We start from the raw sequence: 21,836 nt of genomic DNA, 5'->3' as shown, positions 1-21,836 counted from the left end.
CCGGAGCCGACTGCTGTGCAGCCGTGGAGCTCCTACTCCAGGGACATATTTGAGTCTCACATACTGAAGCATTTCCAGCAATCCAGACAACAAAGAACACAGGGCTGAAATGTCAAGTTTTTCTACAGTGCTGCTGGGTCACTGTTCCAGTCGATCAGGGACGGCAGCACACCCAAGACCTCAACTGGAGCTACTGAGCCGAGGTGGCTGCTCCCAGCTTCACAGGAGCTTGAAAGCTGTTACCCTCTAGGACAGGAAGCAGAAGAAATTTTCTCTGCAGGGAAGAACTGAGAGACGAGAGGGACCAGAAGATTACAATATTTCTCATACCACACCCTTCCCTGCTCACTTCATCCATACTTTACCAATCAGTGGCAATCACCTCACACCCTACCACAAACACACCCATCACTCCAAGGAGCCAGCAATCGGCATAAAAACAGAGATAAGCAAACAAAATTATGGGGCAAAAAGCAGCTGTCTACATACAGGCTGAGCCAGCTCAACTGCGATCAGCAGGTCTTCCGGTAGGCTGCTCTACCAGAGAAGCATCTGCAGGAGGCCGTGCCCACCACGGGTAAGTTTCTCCAGCACCACCTGCCTGCTGGCTCTCAGGTACTGTGCAAGGACATCACCAAGGACAAGCCAGGGGCTGAGCTCATAAGTGGGTTCCTTGCTTTTCTGAGAAGGCTTTTTTCCCATGGAACAAAGTCTTCTGCCAAGGTTTCTTGTGGGGGAAAAAAAATCATGAATTTCAAAGCCAGAAGGAAATAGAGACTGGTCCAATAAATAGGGAACCAGCCTGGGAGAGCGCTAGGAGGCTGGGGCCAGGCTCTGCTGGGGTAGGAGATGGAGGCCACAGCAAGGGGCTCTGCGCCAGGATGTAGCCGGCGGACCCGGACGCCACAGGGGCAGCCTAACCTTGCCACTGGGCCGAGGGAGGCATAATGACCTGATCCAGCGTTTAAAACGTCACCGAAGGCCTCTTGTCTTGGCTCAGCCCCTCTGCCACCACTCTGTCACCAGTGTGGGTGGTCGGATAGACAGAACCACAGAAGCCCCACCAGTGATCACGCTGACAAGGCTGCCGAAAAGCCAGAAATCAGCATCTCTGGACTCGATGCGACAGACAGTATTTAAATCGTTTTCCAGAGAGTTGAGTCAGCTTTCCCTTCCATATACCAAGTCACACCAGCGTCTGGTTTGTGACTCGCAGGAACACGCATCCTCGACTCCCCATCTCAGGTGAGCTCGCCACAGCTGGGCAGACTCACAGCTGGAATCACTACCTTTCGTGAAGCTCAACGCTCTCCCTGCCTCTGGAAACACAAAAAGCCAAGCGATGGCATCCACCTGCTGGCGTTAGTGAGGGAGCCCTGGCCTCGGGGCGTGAACATGCAAGCTCAGCCCGCGTCCGGGCATGCTGCTGAGGGGTGCGTCAGACGCCTTCCGCCGCGTCCCCTGCCCTTCTGCAGGCTGAGAATGCAGCCAGCCTTCCTCTCTGCAGCCTGAGGCACAGACAAAGGCTGCTGCTGAGCTGCATACCTGTCACCACCACCTCCACACACACCTTATCCATGCGGGCAGGAGGGTGGGACAGGCCAGGCCAGGTGCCTTTTTTCCAAAGGTTCTCAGGTAAATGGTTCTTTCTGTCAGGAAGAAGAGGCAGAGGGACATTTTCAGAGAAAGTAGGGATATGATAAGGTAAATAGAACAGGGGCTCAGAAACACAAAAATATCATGAAATGTTCTCAATGACCACCCGAGAGGGTTCCAATAAATAACAATACATTTCACTGTGTGGACAATGAAATACTATTCAGCCACTAAAAAATACTGCAGATGAGTATTTGGAGACTTGGAAAGGTGTTCACAGTCTGTTAAACAGAAAAACAAAATACACTTACCCTGCCAAAAAAACAAAAATCCCACAAGGTCTGGAAGGATAAACACCAGGGAATTGACAATAGTTATCTGTGGGTGTTGGGATTCTTTTTTTTCTTCCCCTGGAAGGAGACCCAGAAATACAGTCAAATTCCAAAAAGTAAGGTGCTAAATAAGCTTTGAAGATTGCTTCCCCAATTTCTCAGTGAGCGTGCTTAACTGCACCCCTGAGAAGTACAAATTCTATTTCAATCTGGCTTAGAAGCAAAGTCATGGCCTTTAAGAGCCATAAAGCTATTTGCCAACACCTTTATAGATCAGATCAAACATAGATGGAAAATCCAAGAGCTGGAAAGGCTCAGAACGTGCGCAGGGTGGCTGCATGGGAAGGTGTGTGAGTGTGTGTTGGGGGGAGAGTTCAAAGCAAGCATGTCCATTCCTTTCTTAACCACCTGAAGTACACGTACACACACACGCACGCACACACACAAGTGCACACACTCACATACACACTTAACTGGGGAAGCACACACACAAGTGCACACGCGCACATACACACTTAACTGGGGAAGCAAAGCCAGAGGCATGCAACGCAACATCAAAAGCGTAGGTTAGAAACTTTAAACAAGAGCCAAGTGAGAGGCCTCCTCAGGCTAACTTCAAGTTATAATTTTGTTTCAACTACAACCAAATCAACTGTCTGGAGTTAAGTCAAGTGATTATCCCTTTCCTCCACCCCAGAATCACCCTATGAAAACAGCCCCACCCCAGGCAGGTACGGTGGTGAAGTTAAGGGGTAACAGTCAGAAATGGAATGTAAAGCTATGAGTAACCTACCGTCCAATAACTTCACAAAATGGAGAGTCAACCCTCCACCTCCAAGTCAGGATTATTTAAAATAATCGCCCTAGTTCCTCATAACTCAGAGTAACTGTCGAACAGGAGCACGTATACCTCTGGGGTTTACCAGGAGGAGAGTCTTAGGTTTTGTATTCAGAAGATGATGGTCCTGTGATCGCATCAACTTCAACACAGCATGAAGGGACACTAAGAGTAAGAACACCTAACAGGACTTTCCTCGTGCCAGGGCTGACCTGCAGCAAACAGCACCACACACCCCTTCATCTCGTAGGCCAAGACTCACTTCTAAACTAGATGCAACCGAGATTAAACTCATTTCCCCAGAATTCCTAATACCTGAACTCAGACATTAGGTAGAAACTGAAATGTAGAGTTCACATACAAATTCAGATTTCTTCCAATTTTCAAATATGCCAGACCATGTAACACTGAGCTCACATTCCCAAATAGCAAAAGTCGCCTGGAGCTGAGTGATGGCTGCCCCCTTTAGACCAGGCACGTACCCTCCAGTTCACGACAGACCCCTCCACTCCCTGTTGCCCTTCCATCAGGGAGGCCCAGTCAACTGCAGTTTATGCTTGCATGATTTTCATAATAAAGAAATGTTTCTCTGTAACCATGACTATATCAAAAGCCAGAAAATAAAAGACAGCAAATGTCCTCTCTGCCTTACCGATGACCACTTTATTTCCTGGTCCTTGTGGGCATTTGACTTTGTGACCCCTGACCCAGACAATGTTAAAAGAAAAAAAGGTCTTATCAGGATAACCTTAGGGTGATTTGCCAAGCTATGAGGTAACTTGGAGAGCCGAATTCCTGAGTCGATTTTAATCTAGGGGAAATGCCCAGGACAGGTCACCTTCCCAAACAGTCTCTCATTTACTGTACACAGAAGAGATGGAAGATAGAGAGTCATGGAATTTCTAGACACTGACATATTTAGGATCTTCAAGATCATATCGTCCAGTGCTTCCCAAGTAAGCCTCCCTGAAGATAATGCTGAAAACCTAAACTGTTTGGATTTTTTTTTAAGTAACAGCTTTACTGAGACATAATTTACACACCATTTTAAAAGACATAATTTACACACCATTTTAAAAGAAATTCACCTTTTAAAAGTGTTCACTGGTTTCTAGTATATTCACAATGTTGTGTAACCATCACCGTTCCCTAATTTTAGAACATTTTCATCACTCCTTCAAAATACCCCATACTTGGGCTTCCCTGGTGACGCAGTGGTTAAGAATCCGCCTGCCAATGCAGGGGACATGGGTTCGAGCCCTGGTCCGGGAAGATCCCACATGCCGCGGAGCAACTAAACCCGTGTGCACAACTACTGAAACCCGTGCGCCTAGAGCCCGTGCTCCGCAACAAGAGAAGCCAGTGCAATGAGAAGCCCGGGCACAGCAACGAAGAGTAGCCCTCACTCGCCACAACTAGAGAAAGCCCGCGCACAGCAACGAAGGCCCAACAAACACAGCCAAAAATAAATAAATTAATTAATTAAAAAAAAAAACCCATACCCATTAGCAGTGACCATCCACCCTTCCCTCCCACAGCAACCACTGCTCCACTTTCTGCTTTATGGGTTTGCCTAATCTGGACATTTCATACAAATGGAATCACAGCACGTGGTCCATTGTGACTAGTTTCTTTCATTCAGCAAAATGTTTCCAAGGTTCATCCATGTTGTAGCATGTGTCAGTACTTCATTCCAAAAGTTGTTTTCAATATTTTCAAACATATTTATTTGTCCATGATAAAGCCAGGTGGCCACTGTTTAAATGTGATTTTCTCATTTTTCTAACATTATGAACATTTTCAAACATACAGAAAAACTGAAAGAATCAGATGGTGAACGCCCATGCACCCACCACCTGAATGCTACGATTACCACTTTGATGTGTTTACTTTATCAAAATTCATCTACCCACCCAACAACCCATCTTATTTTGCTTAAGCAGTGGTTCTCAAAGTGTGATTTGGAGACCCCTGAGGGCCCCTGAGACCCCTTCTGGGTCCAGGATATCAAAACTATTTTCAAAATAATACTAAGAGGTTATTTTCCTTTTTCACTCTTATTCTCTCAAGAATGGTGAGGTTTTCCAGACATTCGATATTGCAGCAGACGAATGCAAAAGCAGATATGAGGATCCCGCTGTCTTCGAACTAAGCATTAACTAAGAGATTTGCAAATGGGTAAAACAATGTCATTCTTCTCATTATTTTTTTTGAAAATAGTTGTTCTATATAAAGATATGTTATTTATGTAAACATGGTAAATGGGGTTTATTATTTTTTAAAGTACTTTAACAAATATTTTTACTTTTTCTCAATTTTCATTTCTAATATAGTAAACATCGATATAATGCACAAACAAAAGCTCTTTGGGGTTCTCAATATTTAAGAGCACAAAGAGGTCCTGAGACCAAGAAGTTTGAGAGCCACTATTTTAAAGCATTTCAAAGATAAGATGCTGACATCAGTACACTTCGTCCCTGAGTTCAACATTTGTCAATGGTTCTTTTTGTTTTGGGTGAGATTTACACATAATAAAATGCACAAATCTTGAGTGTACCAATCAGAGAGTTCTGACAAATGTATACACAACCCCTTCATGATATAAAATGTGCCCCCCATCATTCTAAAAGGTTCTCCCCTGCTTCTCACCAGCCAGTTCCCTCTTCAACCTCCCTCACAGGCAGGGACTGGTCTGATTTCTTTTCACCGTAGATTAGCTTCGCCTATTCTAGAACTTCATATAAATGGAATCAGTATATAATCTTTTAGGTAAGGCTTGTGTCACTTGACGTAATGTTTCTGAGATTCATCTGTGTTGCTGCACATACCAGTAGTTTGTTCCTTTTAATTGTTGAGTACAATTTGTTTCTAAGGCTTTATCTCTCAAAAACATGAGGTCCGTGGAAGAAAAATAAGATTGGTAACCATGATTCTAGTCTAACCCCTCCCTTCCCCTCTCACTTTTTTTCTTTCTTTACAGTTAAAGACACCCAGACTTGTGAGGCTAAGGGATATGCTGCCAACCAGTGGCACCACTATCCAGTGGTGTTGAATCCATCATCTTTCCACCATATTCACTGCCATTTCCTGTTCTCACCTTGTCAGGAAGTTCCTAGCTGAATCTGCAAGAGACCTTTACTACAGGAAATGGAAAGTCAACATCCAAATAATGAAGCTACTAGGCTTCCCTCAAAAACTTGCCTGTCAATGAATGGATAAACAAAATGTAGTATATTGACACAATGGAATACTGTCCAGGAATAAAAAGGAACAAAATATGGGTATGTGTTATAAACATGGATGAGCCTTGCACACACTACACCAAGTGAAAAAAGCCAGACACAAAAGACCACATACAGTATGATTCCATTTATATGAAATGCCCAGAAAAGGCACAGACAAGCAGATTATAGACACAGAAAGCAGATTAATGGTTGTCTGGGGCTAAAGTGGGAACCGGGATTAAACGTAAAAGTTAGTGGGGTGATGGAATATTCTAAAACTGGATTGTGATAATGACCGCACAACAAAAAAATAAATCAATGAACTGCACACTTACAGTGACTGCATCTTATGGTACATGAATATATCTTGATAAAGCTGTTAACAACAACAACAAAAAAAACTTGTCTGTACAAGTGGAAGAAAGAGTCTTGCTCCAAGGCAGAGAATGATCCGTTTAATAATTTTAAAGAACAAAGGAGGCAATGTAAAAGACCCCGCTACTCAACTGGAAAATAGTTGTTTAAAACAGCAAGCTAATATAATCATATACTGTTTTAAGAATTCGCTGAAAGTGTTTCATTTTATAAATTTATTTACTTATTTATTTATTTTTGGCTGTGTTGGGACTTTGTTGCTGCGCGTGGGCTTTCCTCTAGTTGTGGCGAGCGGGGGCTACTCTTCATTGTGGTGCGCAGGCTTCTCATTGCGGTGGCTTCTCTTGTTGCAGAGCACCGGCTCGGCACGTGGGCTTCAGTAGTTGTGGCACTTGGGCTCAGTAGCTGTGGCACTCGGGCTTAGCGGCTCCGCGGCATGTGGGATCTTCATGGACCAGGGCTCGAACCCGTGTCCCCTGCACTGGCAGGCGGATTCTTAACTACTGCGCCACCAGGGAAGTCCGAAAGTGTTTCATTTTAATAAATAAGAGGAATTTATAAATTCACTTCCTCTAGAAAGCATAGTATCCAGCTATCTGGGCAGGTCCCATAAGATGAGGTAGTCCATTTGCAAATGGGTCAGTTACCACCTGAGCATATGAAGGGGTTCTTTAGGTTGTTTCTTGTTGTTGTTTTGTTTTTCAATAAATTTATTTATTTTATTTATTTATTTTTGGCTGCATTGGGTCTTCGTTGCTATGCGCGGGCTTCTCATTGTGGTGGCTTCTCTTGTTGCGGAGCACAGGCTCTAGGTGCACTGGCTTCAGTAGTTGTGGTGCGTGGGCTCAGTAGTTGTGGCTCGTGGGCTCTAGAGCGCAGGCTCAGTAGTTGTGGCGCACAGGCTTAGTTGCTCCGCGGCATGTGGCATCTTCCCAGACCAGGGCTCGAACCCATGTCCCCTGCATTGGTAGGTGGATTCCTAACCACTGAGCTACCAAGGAAGCCCTTGGTTGTTTTTTAAAAAGCCAGAATATTGGGTAAATATCTAGAAACTAGGTTAATTCTCCTACTTTCTACATAAGAAGCTGTTTTTTGTTTTGATGACTGTTTGTTCCATGGTGACAGAGCAAAAGAGGCTGCCTTCTTCCCTATGTCCACAAGCCACAGAGGGAAGAAGTGGTAACTAGCTTTCAAAATAGACCCTCCTATGCACAGAATATTCCTCAACAGTGTGACTGTGCTAACACAATCCCCACGGGGTTCCCTCTGCACTGCTGTTCCTACCAGCAGCCTGCTTCTCCCTGCTGTCCCTTTATGAGCTCTTTACTCCCTGGCCTCGCTCTTCACTGTTCCTCAATCGGATTCTTTATGTTCACTTCTGAGACTCAAAAGCTATTGACAAGGAATTCAGTTTCTGGAATTATCTTTCCAGATCTTGTACATCCTTCTGGAGCTACCAAATAACCTCTTCTACACTGCCTCCTCCTAGAAGGTTTGTCTGATGGTGCAGTTTGACCCCAAACACATTAGGAATGCTAGATCTGGAGAAGTTTCCTTGTAGGGCATTCAAGACCAGGCGGTACTCCTCTACCACAACCAGACCCAAGTGAATAAAAAATATCATTCGGGATATGATAGTATACATTTCACAGGAAAAAACAACAACAACAAAACCTGCCATCCCAAATACAAGCTCAAAACGCCAAAACCTCCCACGGCCAACCGGCCCCTCATGAGGCACAACAGGGGTTAGGGAGGCAAGACAGAGCAGCTGGGACAGAAGAAAGAAGCCCGGCGCCTGGACTGGTCTAGACTGGTCGGGGCTAAGTGGAGAACTGCTCTGGAGACAGTGAGGACCTCCCTGGACACCACGGTATCCCCCGACGCTGACAGCCCCTCGCAGCCCCTTCCTGGGGAGCTGCTCCGCCCACGGCCCACGTGGCCAAGTTTAGTGAACAGCGCAACACAGCAGGGTCCTCAGCACCACTCACACCAGCCACGCGGCTGACAGGGCTCCCTCGGCTTCCTCTTTTCACCCACGGCTCAGGCCAAAAGCCTCAGGGTCCCTGCTGATTCTTTCCTTACATCCCCTAGGTCCGATCCACCAGCAAGCCCAAAGCCACCCTGCATCCAGGCACTTCTCACCACTTCCAAGGCTGCCCCCACTCTGGGACCCACGTGCGCTCCCCCTGCCTTCCATCCCCTAGTCCCCACTGAGCAGCCTCAACAAGCCAACTCCCCAGAGCAATGAGCAAATATCCTGACCTCTTACCACCCACCAAGGCCCCTTCCCTCCTCTTCTCCTACCACTCACCCTGCCCTCAATGTTCTAGCCACGCTGGCCTTCTTCCTAGCCCCGGAATGTGCTAAATTCATTCCACCTTGGGCCTCTGCCTCGGGCTCTTCCACCGCCTGGAATGACTACCCACGTCTGGTTCCCACTCGCCACTCAGGTTTCAGTTCAACCTGAAATGTCACCTCGTCAGAACACTTCTCCGACTCGCGGAGATACGGTGTCCCCCACCCTGCCCACCCCCATCACTTTCCATCTCCCAGCGTGTTTTATGTTCTTTATTGCAGTAACGATATAAACCTGATTTGCACACTGAATCCCCCAACTGACAACAAACTCCATGATTTTACAATACCTGTAAGTCAGCTCATTGTGCCGTACACCATAAATGTGTACAGGGCTGTATGTCACCTACATCTCAATAAAACTGAAAGGAAAAAAAGAATATAAATGCCATGAAGGCAGATGACTAATCGGTCCTGTTTACTACTGTACCCTGAAGGGCTAGAACAGTGCCTGGCACACAAGAGAGGCCTGATTAATACTTCTGGAAGGAAAGGGCATCCTGTCCAAAGGCCATGGCTCGACTCATGCTCTGGGGTCCCTGAGGTGCTGCTCAGAGAGGGAGGGCGCTGCTGGTCTCCTTCTCAAGTACCTGAATTGGAGACGATGGACTAATTTAATTAGACAATTGGCAAAGAGCACTCACTGACAGTAATGGGAAGCTTTAAGCAGGTCTGTGTGCGAAACACAGGCCACGGGCGAGCTCCAGTCAGGCAGACGCAGAAGCTCCCAGAAGCAAGAGCTTGGAAGCAGAGAAGAGCAGGACAGCAGGTGAGAGCGCCAGCTGGAAGCAGAAGATCCCAAAGAAAAGCAGAGCCTGAGAGAGGAGCTGAGTCACTTGATGGGGGTGAACCTTAAGGGAAGGGCAAGCTCCCCCTACCGAGGGCCCACAGTGCCCTGGGACCCAACTCCAGTGTGCACTGAAGCCCGGCAGTCCTGGTAACCCTGGAGGCTCACGGGAGTACCAGCACCCTTCCTGACCCCTGCACTAAACCCCCATCACACGTGCTAGCACCAGAGGGTCCCTGATCCACGCGGCCAAAAGGGCTCTGCCTAAAACTCAAGCCCTGTGGCCTGGAATTCTAACCACAGACAGAATTCCAACAAGATAGAAAATACCTAAGATATTTGCTGTCTGAACTGCACATTTTATACCCAAGAAGTAACTCAATTCTGGGGAACAGGAGCTCACACTCTGAATTTTTCATCAGCCATATAAGAATCCTTAAAGATAAGTACTATTAACTTTCTACAATACCCTACTCTAGAAACTGTGCTAGGGAACCATGATAAGACCACTTTACAGACTTTGTTTTATATCGAGGGCCCTCCTATCACTAGATCCCCTGAAGTGGTGCCTAATACAGTCAGCACAGCTTGACATAACTGCAGGGTGGGCTGCTATGCTCTCCTGTGGGGGAAGAAGCCTTAAGAAAGACTTTTATACTTGTGTTATGTGCTTAAAAACATCATCTCAAGAAACTTTGAGACCAGTCTGTATTAGTTTCCTATTGCTGCTGTAACAAATGTCCACAAAATGAGTGGCTTAGAACAACACAAATTTACTGTCTTACAGTTCTGGAGGTCAGAAGTCTGAAACGGGTCTCTGGGGCTAAAATCAAGATGTCAGCAGCGCTGGGTCCCGTCTGAGGACTCCAGGGGAGAATCTGTTTCCTTGCCTTTTCAAGCTTCTAAAGCTTGAATCTTGTTTCCTTGCCCATATTCCTTAGCTCATGGCCCCTTCCTCCATCTTCCAAGTCAGCAACATCAGGCCAAGTCCTTCTCCCGCTGCTCCCTCCCTGGTTCTCTTCTGCTTTCCTCATCTACTTTTAAGGACGCTTGTGATTGGTTACACTGGGCCCACCCACATAATCCAAAATAATCTCCCCACTTTGAAGGCAGCTGATCAGCAACCCTAGTTCCTCTTTGCCATGTAACCTAACATATTCACAGGCCCCGGGGATTAGGACGTGGACGTCTTGAGGGGCCACTCATCTGCCTACAGCCCCAGTCCGTGTGGGTCACAACACAAACACTACCCAGCAAAACAACACCTCGTTGTCCCACTCCACACCAACACCCCTAAAGCACTGTTCCACAGAGGGTGTATTTGTCTTTGCAGAGCTGAAGATAAACAAGGTTCACCAGAGGCAAGTTTCTGATGTTGGCCGCTTAGGCCCCTGAGCTTCCCTTTTCAATTCCATATATAGTTCTTAGCCACCCAGTACGTGCCAGACAACTGTTAGGCTCCGTGGGAAAGTCAAAGGTGAAGAGAGCAGGAATCTTGGGAAGTCAGGTCTATGGAAGAATACCACACAGAACCAATAAGGTTGTGGATTTGCAGAGGACTGTGGAATTCACTCCCTTCGAGAAAGACGGCAGGGCCACAGTCTCGAAGGAAGGGCAGGATTTTACCAGTGGGGAAGGGCAGCCCGAGGAAGGGCATGGAGCTGCCTCAGGGCATTTGTTTTCCCCATCTTGGTTTCTCCCGCCTTACATTCCTAGAGGAACTGGCACTTTCACCTCCTCTCTTACAGAACTGCAGGCTTCTGTGAGCAGATGAGGGAGGTGACTTTTCAACTCCTTTTCAGCTCCCAGAGACACCGCCTTGGACAAACTGCCTCACCTCCCAGCAACAGGGCAAATTAACTTCTGTGCTCAGGTTTTCTTTCCTTTTTTTTTTTTTTGTAAGTTTTAAAAATAGGAATTCCATCATCACCTGCCTGAGAGGGTTATTGTGACTTAGGACAACGCAGCAGAGACTCCAGGAGGGCGGTAGTTGCTCAGCTGGTGCGAATTTTCTTCCCTCCTCCCACCCTAGCAGATGAACTCCCTCCACCATCCCCTCCAACCCCCTTCCCCGGGCTCTTCCCAATTTGATCACCCTTCTTCGCCCTTCCATCAGGACGGCAATCAGCCATTCAGCCTCTACAGAAAAAGGAAATTTGGTCCTGGACTACCAACAAGGAGAAGATAGGCAAAAGGAACTCTGGGGCTTCCTGCATGATTTTTGACAGTTAACACGGGAAAGGGGAGATAGGTATGAAACCCCAATGTCAGGGGAAACTGTCCACACTGATCCCGATTATGCAAACGCACACGCACACGCACACACACACACACACACACACACTGGCTTCGGCACCCTGCTTGGTGCTGCCGTTGGACCTGGTTCACGTTGTTTATCATAGCCCTTGCTAACTGTTTACAACTGTCTGTTTATCTGTCCCCCACCCCAGGTTTGTGAGTTCCTGGAGGACAGAGACGGCCTTTTCTCATCTCTGCAGCCCGCACTCCCATCTCAGTGCGGCCCTTTAATGGACACCATATTATGATTAAAGACCAAAGAAAGCGCAAGAGAAGAGAAACTGCTTCTCTTCAGCATGGTTGCAGAAGAATAAAACTAATTTAGTCATTTGTGTAAATGGTTCCCACTTACAGCTAGTTATCGCACCTAGGATTAGGAAGTTCCTCTATGGAAAACTTAAAACTTGAAGGACGAGATGCTCTAAACCTTTAATACTTGGGGATCAGGAACAGAGGGTTACTATACATACGTATACAGGGTTACATTCTAGAAACTTGTATCCCAAGGCTATCTTACAGGTCCAAATTAAAAGGTCTCCTCAAATATCCACTGGAGCAGAAATCCACTGTCCAGAAAGCTACAGCTTATCTTTAAATACATAAAAGGACTGTCTCTCCCCCCACCCCCCAGACATTCACACCAAGGCTCCCTAACAAAGAGTTACATAAAAAGAGAAGCGATGGGCTTCCCTCGTGGTGCAGTGGTTGGGAGTCCACCTGACATTGCAAGGGACATGGGTTCGAGCCCTGGTCTGGGAGGATCCCACATGCCGCAGAATAACTGGGCCTGTGAGCCACAACTACTGAGCCTGCTCTCTAGAGCCCATGGGCCACAACTGCTGAGCCAACACGCTAGAGCCCGCGAGCCACAGCTACTGAAGCCCGCGCGCCACAACTACTGAAGTCCACATGCCTAGAGCCCGTGCTCCACAGCAGGAGAGGCCACCGCAATGAGAGGCCCGCACACCACAATGAAGAGTGGGCCCCTCTGGCCGCAACTAGAGAAAACCTGTGCGCAGCAACGAAGACCCAACGCAGCCAAAAATAACGTACATTTAAAAAAAGAGAGAGAGAGAGAAGCGAAACCAAAACCAACCACAAAAAGCTATCTACTAGATGTGTTCAGAATCCACGAGGGTGATTTACATGTGTGACATTCCTCACAGTGTTAAGAGGGCAAGGACCATGAACTATGTTCTAGAGTGCACAGCTCCTTTGTGGGGCCTTAGAAAGTATGGACAAACCAAGAATGCATCCATTTAGCATTTGTCAGGCAGGCATTTGAAAGCCACACTAAAGACCCCAGTCAGATACGTTATTTCCCTCAGTTTACAGATGAGAAACTTGGGCTCCTAATAAATGTCAGCTGAATGAGGACGCAGAATGGATTCAGCCCATTAAACCTCCTCTTGCCTCTTATTTGTCAGGTACTAGACACATCCACAGACATTATCTCAGTTAATCCGCACTTCCACCCTGCAGCGGAGCTTTATCCTCCCCATTTTACAGTGGCAGACAGGAAGCCTTAGAGAAGGTAAGCCATGAACTTCTAAGCTCTGCCTTGGGGAGAGGCGACTTCTTCCCCTCCCAAACGTCCCAGTAATTGAACACACACTGTGGGACCAAGGCAAGATGTTTCACTACAGGGCTTCTTAGCATCACAGTGTGGGAAGGACAGGGATGCCAGCTGCATGAAGCTGGAATCCATCCGCACTGTCACTTGCCCAGGTGGACCACGGGGCACATTCACAACCTAGTCCCAACTCCTCAAAGACCCTATTCCCCCACCTGAAGTCAGTCTTGCCAAAGATCCTTCAGGAGTGCATGTTCAGGAACAGATCATATTCAGAGTCCCTAGGCCACTTCACACGACTGGGGAAAAAACAACCACAACTTCCCCTGCACTTAGTTCCTCCCCCAAAGAGCTGTTGAGCCTCATCTGGAAACAGCTGGGAGGCAGCAGTTAACAGGAAACCAACCAAAAAAAAAGCACAGAGTGTACCAGGGAGAGTTAGGCGGCTAGAACGAAGAGGCCAGGGGACAGATAGGAAGTTGAAGTTAGAAAGCGCCTAGGCCACAAACAGTCAGACAGAAGAGGAGGCCCAGCTGGCCTTCCTCTCAGTCCCAGGAGCAGAAAACCTGGAAACCAGTGGTGAAGGCTCACACCGCACTGAAAGGGAAGTCAGGCCACCTCTGGGGTTGACTCTTCTCTCCTCCCTGCCCCCCATATCTCAACCCCTCTTCTCTGAAAGCCAGCTAGTGGTCGTGCAGGACAGCTGAGGTCAGAAACTCACATCTGTTCTCATGCTGCTTTCTGGGCCAGAGGCTACAGCCCAGACAACTGGTTTCGAGTCACTCCTCTGTCAATCTGTACCCGGGTTCCACACTGCCAACTAAACTCTGGGGCCATCCAAACGAGCCCCAGGCGGAGACACAAAGAGCATCTTCATGAGCAATTACTAGGTGGACACATATCAGGGACCTGCAGTGGCAGGACTCTACGTGGGGAATGACAGCAAAGCAGGAGAGCCAAAGGGGCTGGCGGTCTTGAAGAACCAGGTGAGCCTCAAACCAAACTAAGGGTGCATTTTGCAACCAAGAAAGTTAAATGAGCAATGGACAGCTGCCAAAATATTTTTGAAAGAAGTGAAAAAAAAATACCATTACTAAAATTCTTTGGTGTTATTTAATAATAAGCCTTTAGGTTATCCAAACGGAGGGCAAAGCGGGGAGACTGGTTTATTTTTCCTTTAGCAGAGCTTAGGTGAGTGCTTTCGAGCCCATGCCCCCTACTACGCAAACAACCATTCTCTCTTTGTACGCGGAGAAGTTTATATTAAAATAAAGAAGAGGATTAAGTTCGCTTAATAAAGCACATTCCTGTCTTTCACCTCCAATTTTGTTTGAAAGGGCTCTCTCACACTGTAGCATATGCTACAATCTAGTTGCGTTTGATTCCAATGAAGTGCTCAAAATTTGAGACTGGGTAAGCAGGGCTAAACGAGGGCAGAGGGCTGCAATCTCAATGCCGTTTGGTTTTTTTTTAAAAAAAAAAAAAACAGAACATCTTCACAGGCTCAGTGCCAGCTCAAACTGGCAAGACCAGAGAATCAGAGCAGAGCCTAACCAATGTGCCACGCAAGGGGGGTTGGAGGAGAGCTCTGGGTAATGTAATGCAGCCATGTGGCAAACAAACCATCAGGGAAGCCTTCAAGAGAGGAAATGGGGGCGGGAAGAGTGGGGTGTGTTTCAGGAACATAACAAAGGAACAAGTTGACTAATCATTTATTCCAGAGGGGAAAATGCCACCCAGAGCCATGTATATCTAGTGTTTCAACTTCAGGTAAATGTGCACCTTGGATATATTTGGGGTTCCCTACTCTCCAAAAATAGGGGGGAGGGGGAGGGTAACGTTCCTACTCTTCTTTACACTGCTTCTGGAGTCTCCAAGGAAACTTTCCCTGCGCTGCCTGCAGACTAGACCTGAGACAACCCCAGCCAGTCCAGTTACTACTGCAGTAACCTCCACTCTGCGGAGATCCTATCATGAGCTTTGGGCAGGGCTGGGCTGCTCTGTACTGCAGCTAGTCCACAGAAGTTCTGTTGCTGAGGCAGAAATTATCGGAAGCAAATACCTAACAAACACACCGAGAAAGGGAGAGTGGAAGGCCACGTTAACCCATGAGGACCACGCATTTCTGTGACTTAGAAAAAAGGGATCTCCGCCTAGAGCCGGAGCCACAGGTCAGGATGGTGCCTGGGATGCCTGCCCTAAACACTGACATCTCCATATAACGTTTCAGAGCCAGCCAAAGAACCCTCCAACTTGCCAGGAGGACAGCCTGCACCTCCAAGAGCTGTGGCTCCAAGTCTTCCTAGGAGGCAGCCAGGGCCCCTCCGAAGTTGGGGGAGGGCTTCCCAATAAAGGGGATGTGAGAGGACCCAGCCTCCCTCTGCTGGGGCAATAAGAAAAGGAGCTCACACTCTTCTGGAGCAACTAATTATGTGCCAGGTACTGGAATAAGCACTTTACCTGCTGTTCCATCCCCACAGCAGCCAATGGAGGCAGATACTACTGTCATCCCCTCTTTATAACGGAGGAAACAGGCTCAGAAATTTGACTCAACCATTAAATACTGGAACCAGCGACTTTAAGCCACCCTAGACAGGTGGTCCTAACCACTACTGGCAATTGCTGGAAACACACAAAGCTTTGGGGGGAAGGGTGGATAAAGTCGGGTAACACAAGGTACAGCCTGTACTGACACCTTTTTCTTACCCGAAATCGGTGGCCTCGGAATTGGAGGTGAGGGCCTGCATGGGGAACGTGAAGCCGGAAGAACCCAAGCCCTGCTGACAGGGAAGAGGCCAGGAACCCCCGCCCCTCTCGCTTCCACTAGGGACCCCAGACCCATAAACCCTCCCGAAGAGGGAAGACCCAAAGGGAATGCCTGAAGCCAAGAGATCCCCAGGCGGCCCAGCCCTCCACGCTTGTTTTGTCAAAGGGAGCTCCGCTCGAGAGGTGGGGCCGGCCGGGTCCTACCTGTAGGCCAGGGTCATGCACTCGAAGAGCTTGGTGAGCGAGGCGTCGATGGACAGGTGGCAGGAGCTGGTCTTGCCGAAGCTGTAGGTCTGGCACGTCTGCTTGTTGACCGTGTCGAAATCGTAGCCCTTCTTGGGCGGGTGCTCGCGGTGCGGCGACGACACCATGAAGTGGCCGCTGTGGATGATCTGCTGGCGGCGCGGAGGCTCTTCGCTGCCCGACCCGGCCTTGGGCGGCAGTGGCGCGGCGCTCGCGTGGCCCCGGGCCGGGGTGGCCGCGCCGCAGGCGGGCGGCGGAGACGGCTCATCCGTGTCCGAGTCGTCGTCGTCCTCGGGCACCTGGGGCTTGAGCAGCACCGCGCGGCCCCGGCTGCGGGGCCGGCGCGGGGAGCACATGAAGACGTCGGCGGCCATGGGGGGGCCCGGCCGGGGGCATCCCCCGGAGCCCGGGGCGACGCACGCGAGGAAACGTGACGGGGCGCCGGCCCGGCCCGCGCGCCGACTGTCCGCGAGCGCGCGGCGGGGCGGGAGGGGGAGGGCACGGGCCGTCAGGGCCGCCTCGGCGCCGGCCCCGGCGTGACGTCACCGGCGTGTCTCGGCCAATCGGGCGCCCGCTTCGGCCTCTTAAAGGCGCAGGGGAACCTTTCCGTGTCTGGGCGGACAAAAACGGGGGGCAGGGGTAGGCGGAGGCCACGCCTCCAGGTCCCGCCCCTCGCCACCCCCTTCCCTCCGGGGTGCTGCGGGACTTGGTAACCGGGCGGTGCCACTCTCCAGTGTCTTGGCCTAGGAGAGGCGTTGGCCGAGCGGGCCGTGCCGATCCCGCCCTACGCTCCGGGGAATCGTTCTGCTGCTTCGCCGCAGGCCGGGCGGGCGCTCCACGTGGTGGGTGGGGGTGGCGCTCCTTCCGTCTCCCAGGCCCTGCAGGGCCCGGAACTGTGGCTCTTCACAGATGTTGCTGGGCGCTGTGGGTTTTGTCCCCATTTTACTGATAAAACTGAGTCGCTGAATACCAAAGGGGTTTTTCTAACGCGAAATCAACCTTCACTGGACTTCCCTGGTGGCGCAGTGGTTAAGAACCCGCCTGCCAATGCAGGGGACACGGGTTCGAGCCCTGGTCTGGGAAGATATCGTATGACGCGAAGCAACCAAGCCCGCGAGCCACAACTACTGAGCCCACGTGCCACAACTACTGAAGCCTGGGCGCCTAGAGCCTGTGCTCTGCAGCAAGAAAAGCTGCTGCTTGCCGCAACTAGAGAAAGCCCGCGCTCAGCAACGAAGACCCAACGAGCAGCCAAAAATTAATTAATTAAAAAAGAAAGATCACTAACGCTTCTCACCTCCACAAAGGTGGAACCTGCCTTTTTAGTCAACCTTACTTAAGGCACTTTCCCAGGGCATCGCAACTAGTACGTGACAGAGCCACTAAAACTCAAAATACTGTCATTATTGCTAAGATCTTAAATTTGGAGGGCAAACCAGCCCCTAAACAATTCCAATTCTGAGCCACAGTTGTCTTCTCTGTCAAGTGGGGAATGATTCCTTGTCTCAGAAAGTTGTGACAGTTAAAAAATGACTATAAAGTACTTAACACAGTGCCTAGCAAAGAATGAGCACTGTGTATTAAATGGACTACGGACTGAAGAGACTGAAGCAGCCAAACCAGAGGCACCTAGAAATTGCCAATACTCAACCACTTTTGACTATAGAAACAGCAATTTCATATGGTCCAACCTAAGAGTTGACATTTATAGAAAGCTGTCAAGGGGCTCAATGCCAGCCTGGGGTGGGGGCCACGTAGGGACAGTAGGGGATGACAGGGCAGCAAGAGGGCCAGTGATGTCCCTGGGACAGGAGCTCCCACTCTAGTCTCAGCAGGGCCTCCGGTGTCCTCTGCCGCTGCTCCTGTGCTCTGCTTTGAAGCCAGTTTCACTTCCAGATTCGGGTGGAGGCTGAGCTCCCTCTCCCGCCTTCCTCCTGACAAGGGCCTCCTAAAGGAGAGCGTATTGGGACAAATGTCTCTTACCAAAGTGGCTGCACTAACTCCTTCCCTGGATGTCTCCAAGGAGGGATAGGCCAGATGGACTGGCAGCTGGTGTGAGTTTGAGGGTCTCCCCACTTGCCCAAACCACTGCTCCCAACTCTGGCTGCAAACGTCTGAAAGTCCACCCTTTGAGTTGCCTTCCTTTATTCGAAGACTTTTCTCCTTGGTAAACGCTTAAATGCCCAGCCACATTTGATACAGCGATTCCACCTCTATGATTTTATCCTAAGGCTGTGGGTACAAGGATGGTGAATACAGCATCATTTGTAAAGAGTGGGCATTAGAAACAACATAATGTCTAACAAGAGGGAATTCATTGAATATATTATAGTCCCCAATATAACAAAACACTGCATTTTAAATTATGCAAATGTATATTTATTGACATGGACAGATGTCCATAATATGTTGTTGGGTGGAAAAAGAACTTTTAAAAAGTTAGCCATGGGGATTCTCTGGCAGTCCAGTGGTTAGGACTCTGCACTTCCACCACAGGGGGCACGGGTTGGATCCCTGGTTGGGAAACTAGGATCCTGCAAGCCACACAGCACAGCCAAAAAAAAAAAAAAAGTTATCAGTAGCTTGATATAAATTTTTTTTAGTATTTATTTATTTGGCTGAGCCAGGTCTTAGTTGCGGCACGTGGGATATTCGTTGTGGCACAGGGGATCTTTAGTTGTGCATGCAGGATCTAGTTCCCTGACCAGGGATCGAACCCGGGCCCCCTGCATTGGGAGTGTGGAGCCTTAGCCACTGCACCACCAGGGAAGTCCCCAGTTTTTTAAAATTCATATATTTATGTGTGTATGTCAGAAGTGCACCATAATGTTAACACTGGTTATCTCTGGGGGTGGGGGGGGTGACTATTTTCTAATTCCCAAAAGAGACAATTATTACTGGTATACCCTTTTTCTTTGCAGGGCACTCTTTATTTCTCTTTGGTTTCTTAACACAAAAGGCATCTATGTGGAAGGATACATACTTTTATTTAAAAAAAAAATTTTTTAAGGCCATACTGATCGGCATGTGGGATCTTAGTTCCCTGACCAGGGATCGAACCCACGCCCCCTGCGGTGGAAGCGTGGAGTCTTAACTACTGGATCACCAGGGAAGTCGCAAGGATATATATTAATACTTTAAAATATATATATAAATAAATATTAATTTCCTGGGAGGAGATAAACTCTTAAGGCTGAAGTTGCAAACTGGCAACGTATAGGCCATATTCCGTGCACACACATGCTTTGTTTAATCCTCACCATAAATTCCTAAAGATTGTATTAGAAGAGAAGCAAGACTTGAGGAAAAGCAGTTAAAAATTCAGTTAAAAGCAGAGGACCACCAAGAGTGAGACCTGGAGGTTGCTCCAGGCTCACAAATCAATGGCTAGAAAGAGGTCTCAAGGGCAGTTTTCTGGAAAATATAGAAGAGTTTGCAGATGACTGCCCGCCCCCACTGAGTAGTGGGCAGCAACAGCAAGTGCCCAGGGGGACACGCAGGGCAGTGCCCCAGGGGAGCCAACAACTCCCATAAAGGACAAAGAGCTTCCACACCCGACAAACCATAAGAACAGAGAATCTCATAGGATAAACATCTTCTCCCCCCAAATCAGAAGCAGCACTCCATGGTAATCAAACCAGCAAACAGGCAAATAAGAATTCCCAAATACAGGGAATTCCCTGACGGTCCAGCGGTTAGGACTCTGCACTTTCACTGTCAAGGAGGCAGGTTCAATCCCTGGTCGGGGAACCAAGATCTCGCGAGCTGCACGGTGCAGGGAAAAAAAAAAAAAGTCTCCAATACAAAGTATTACAGACCAGCAAAAGTCAGCAAACAATTAAGGAAAGCCAACACTCTGGAAGAAAGCTACCTGAGAACTAACAAGTGAAAGGATAAAGTTAACAGAACAAACAGAAGACTTTATAATAATTAATAGCCCTAGAAAGAATGTAGAAGATTCTGCACACATTAAGCAACAACCCATTATGAAAAAGAAGCAAATGGAGGGCCTGGAAAACGATGAATACAAAATTATGATTTTTAAAAAATGCCAGGTTGACTAGCAAAATGAACAAGTCTGGAAAACACAGTCATAAACTGAAAGATTAATCTGAGAATTTCTCCCAGAAACTGCCAAAAGGACAAAGGGAAGTTAAGTGACGTGGAGGATTCTTCCAACAAAAGTTCCAGCAGCTGCCTGATAGTTCCAGAAAGGAAGAAGTAAAAATGAGAGGAAAAATTGGAGAAAGGAAATAATTAAAGCAGCAATAAAAGAAAATTTCCCAGTGCTAAAAAAGCAAACCTTCTGTATGGGTCAGCATAGGCTGATTGTGCTCTGATAAGAAACCACACCCAAATCTCAAAGGCTTAAAACCACTAAGGCGTGCTTCTGATTTAAGCTACCTGTCTATTGGCTACATGTCCATCACAGGGTGGCAGTGCGCTCTGCTGGTCAGAGTCACTCCCAGACTCTGTTGTCCATCACTGTGGCACGGCGAGAGAGAGCTCAACGGGGTCAACTAAATGGTCTGAGCCAGAAGTGATGCGTACTTGCAACTTACCAGCCAGAACTGATCACATGGCCCCACCCAAGCACAAGGGAGGCAGGAAGTACAACCCCATCATAAGACCAGAAAACAGATAGCCAGAGATATCTGGTGAACAGCACTGATGACCGATGATGACTATACTTTTGGATTTCAAACGTTTCCATACATACAATACTCTAGATGACTCTCAAAAGCATTATGCCAAGTAGAAGAAGCCAGACCTAAAAAGCCATATATTGTTTGACTTGATTTATATGACATCTGGAAAAGGCAAAATGATAGGAACAGAAACCAGATTATTGCCTGCCAGGAGCTGGAGGGGTAGGAACTAATTACAAAGAAGAACAAGGGAACTATTTGGGGTGATGAAAATAGCTCTTGATTATGGTGGTGGTTACATGACTGTGTAAGTTTCTCAAAATCCATGGAAGTTTATGCCTGAAAAGGGTGAAGTTTACTTATGTAAATTATACCTCAATAAATCTTGGAGGATACAGGTTCAATCGCCTTTTCATGTGTAGTCCATGTTTGAAAGAATTACTGGAGGTTGTTCTCCAGCAAAACAAAAGTTCAAGTAAGAGAAAGATATGGGACACAAGAAACAGCTCAGAGCAAAAAAATAAAGTAAAACTTAAAACTGAATTTTTAAAATTATGATTTTTAAAGATTTTTTTAAAATAAAATAACGTTTAAAAATTTAAATCATGTTAGATGGCTTATTAAAAAACTCCCTGCAGGGCTTCCCTGGTGACGCAGTGGTTGAGAGACCACCTGCCGATGCAGGGGACACGGGTTCGTTCCCTGGTCTGGGAAGATCCTGCATGCCGCGGAGCGGCTGGACCCGTGAGCCATGGCCGCTGAGCCTGCGCGTCCGGAGCCTGTGCTCCGCAATGGGA

General features: G+C 48.1%; 1 protein-coding gene across 3 annotated transcripts in view; it reads right to left on the bottom strand.

The window, feature by feature from the left end:
- The window catches only part of MLXIP (MLX interacting protein), a 60,160-nt gene extending 43,320 nt beyond the window's left edge, over positions 1-16,840 (bottom strand). For all 3 annotated transcript variants that reach the window (XM_030860212.2, XM_030860214.2, XM_060310513.1), the window contains exon 1: positions 16,352-16,840. In XM_030860212.2, the coding sequence (XP_030716072.1) occupies positions 16,352-16,764 (413 nt within the window). In that variant the 5' untranslated portion in view covers positions 16,765-16,840. The remainder of the gene's footprint in view (positions 1-16,351) is intronic.
- Positions 16,841-21,836: the final 4,996 nt, after the last annotated feature.

The sequence above is a fragment of the Globicephala melas genome, chromosome 13 (genome assembly GCF_963455315.2).
Source record: "Globicephala melas chromosome 13, mGloMel1.2, whole genome shotgun sequence".
NCBI lineage: Eukaryota > Metazoa > Chordata > Mammalia > Artiodactyla > Delphinidae > Globicephala > Globicephala melas.
The sequence above is the reverse complement of the archived record's forward strand: the minus strand, read 5'-3'. Positions and strand labels throughout refer to the sequence as shown.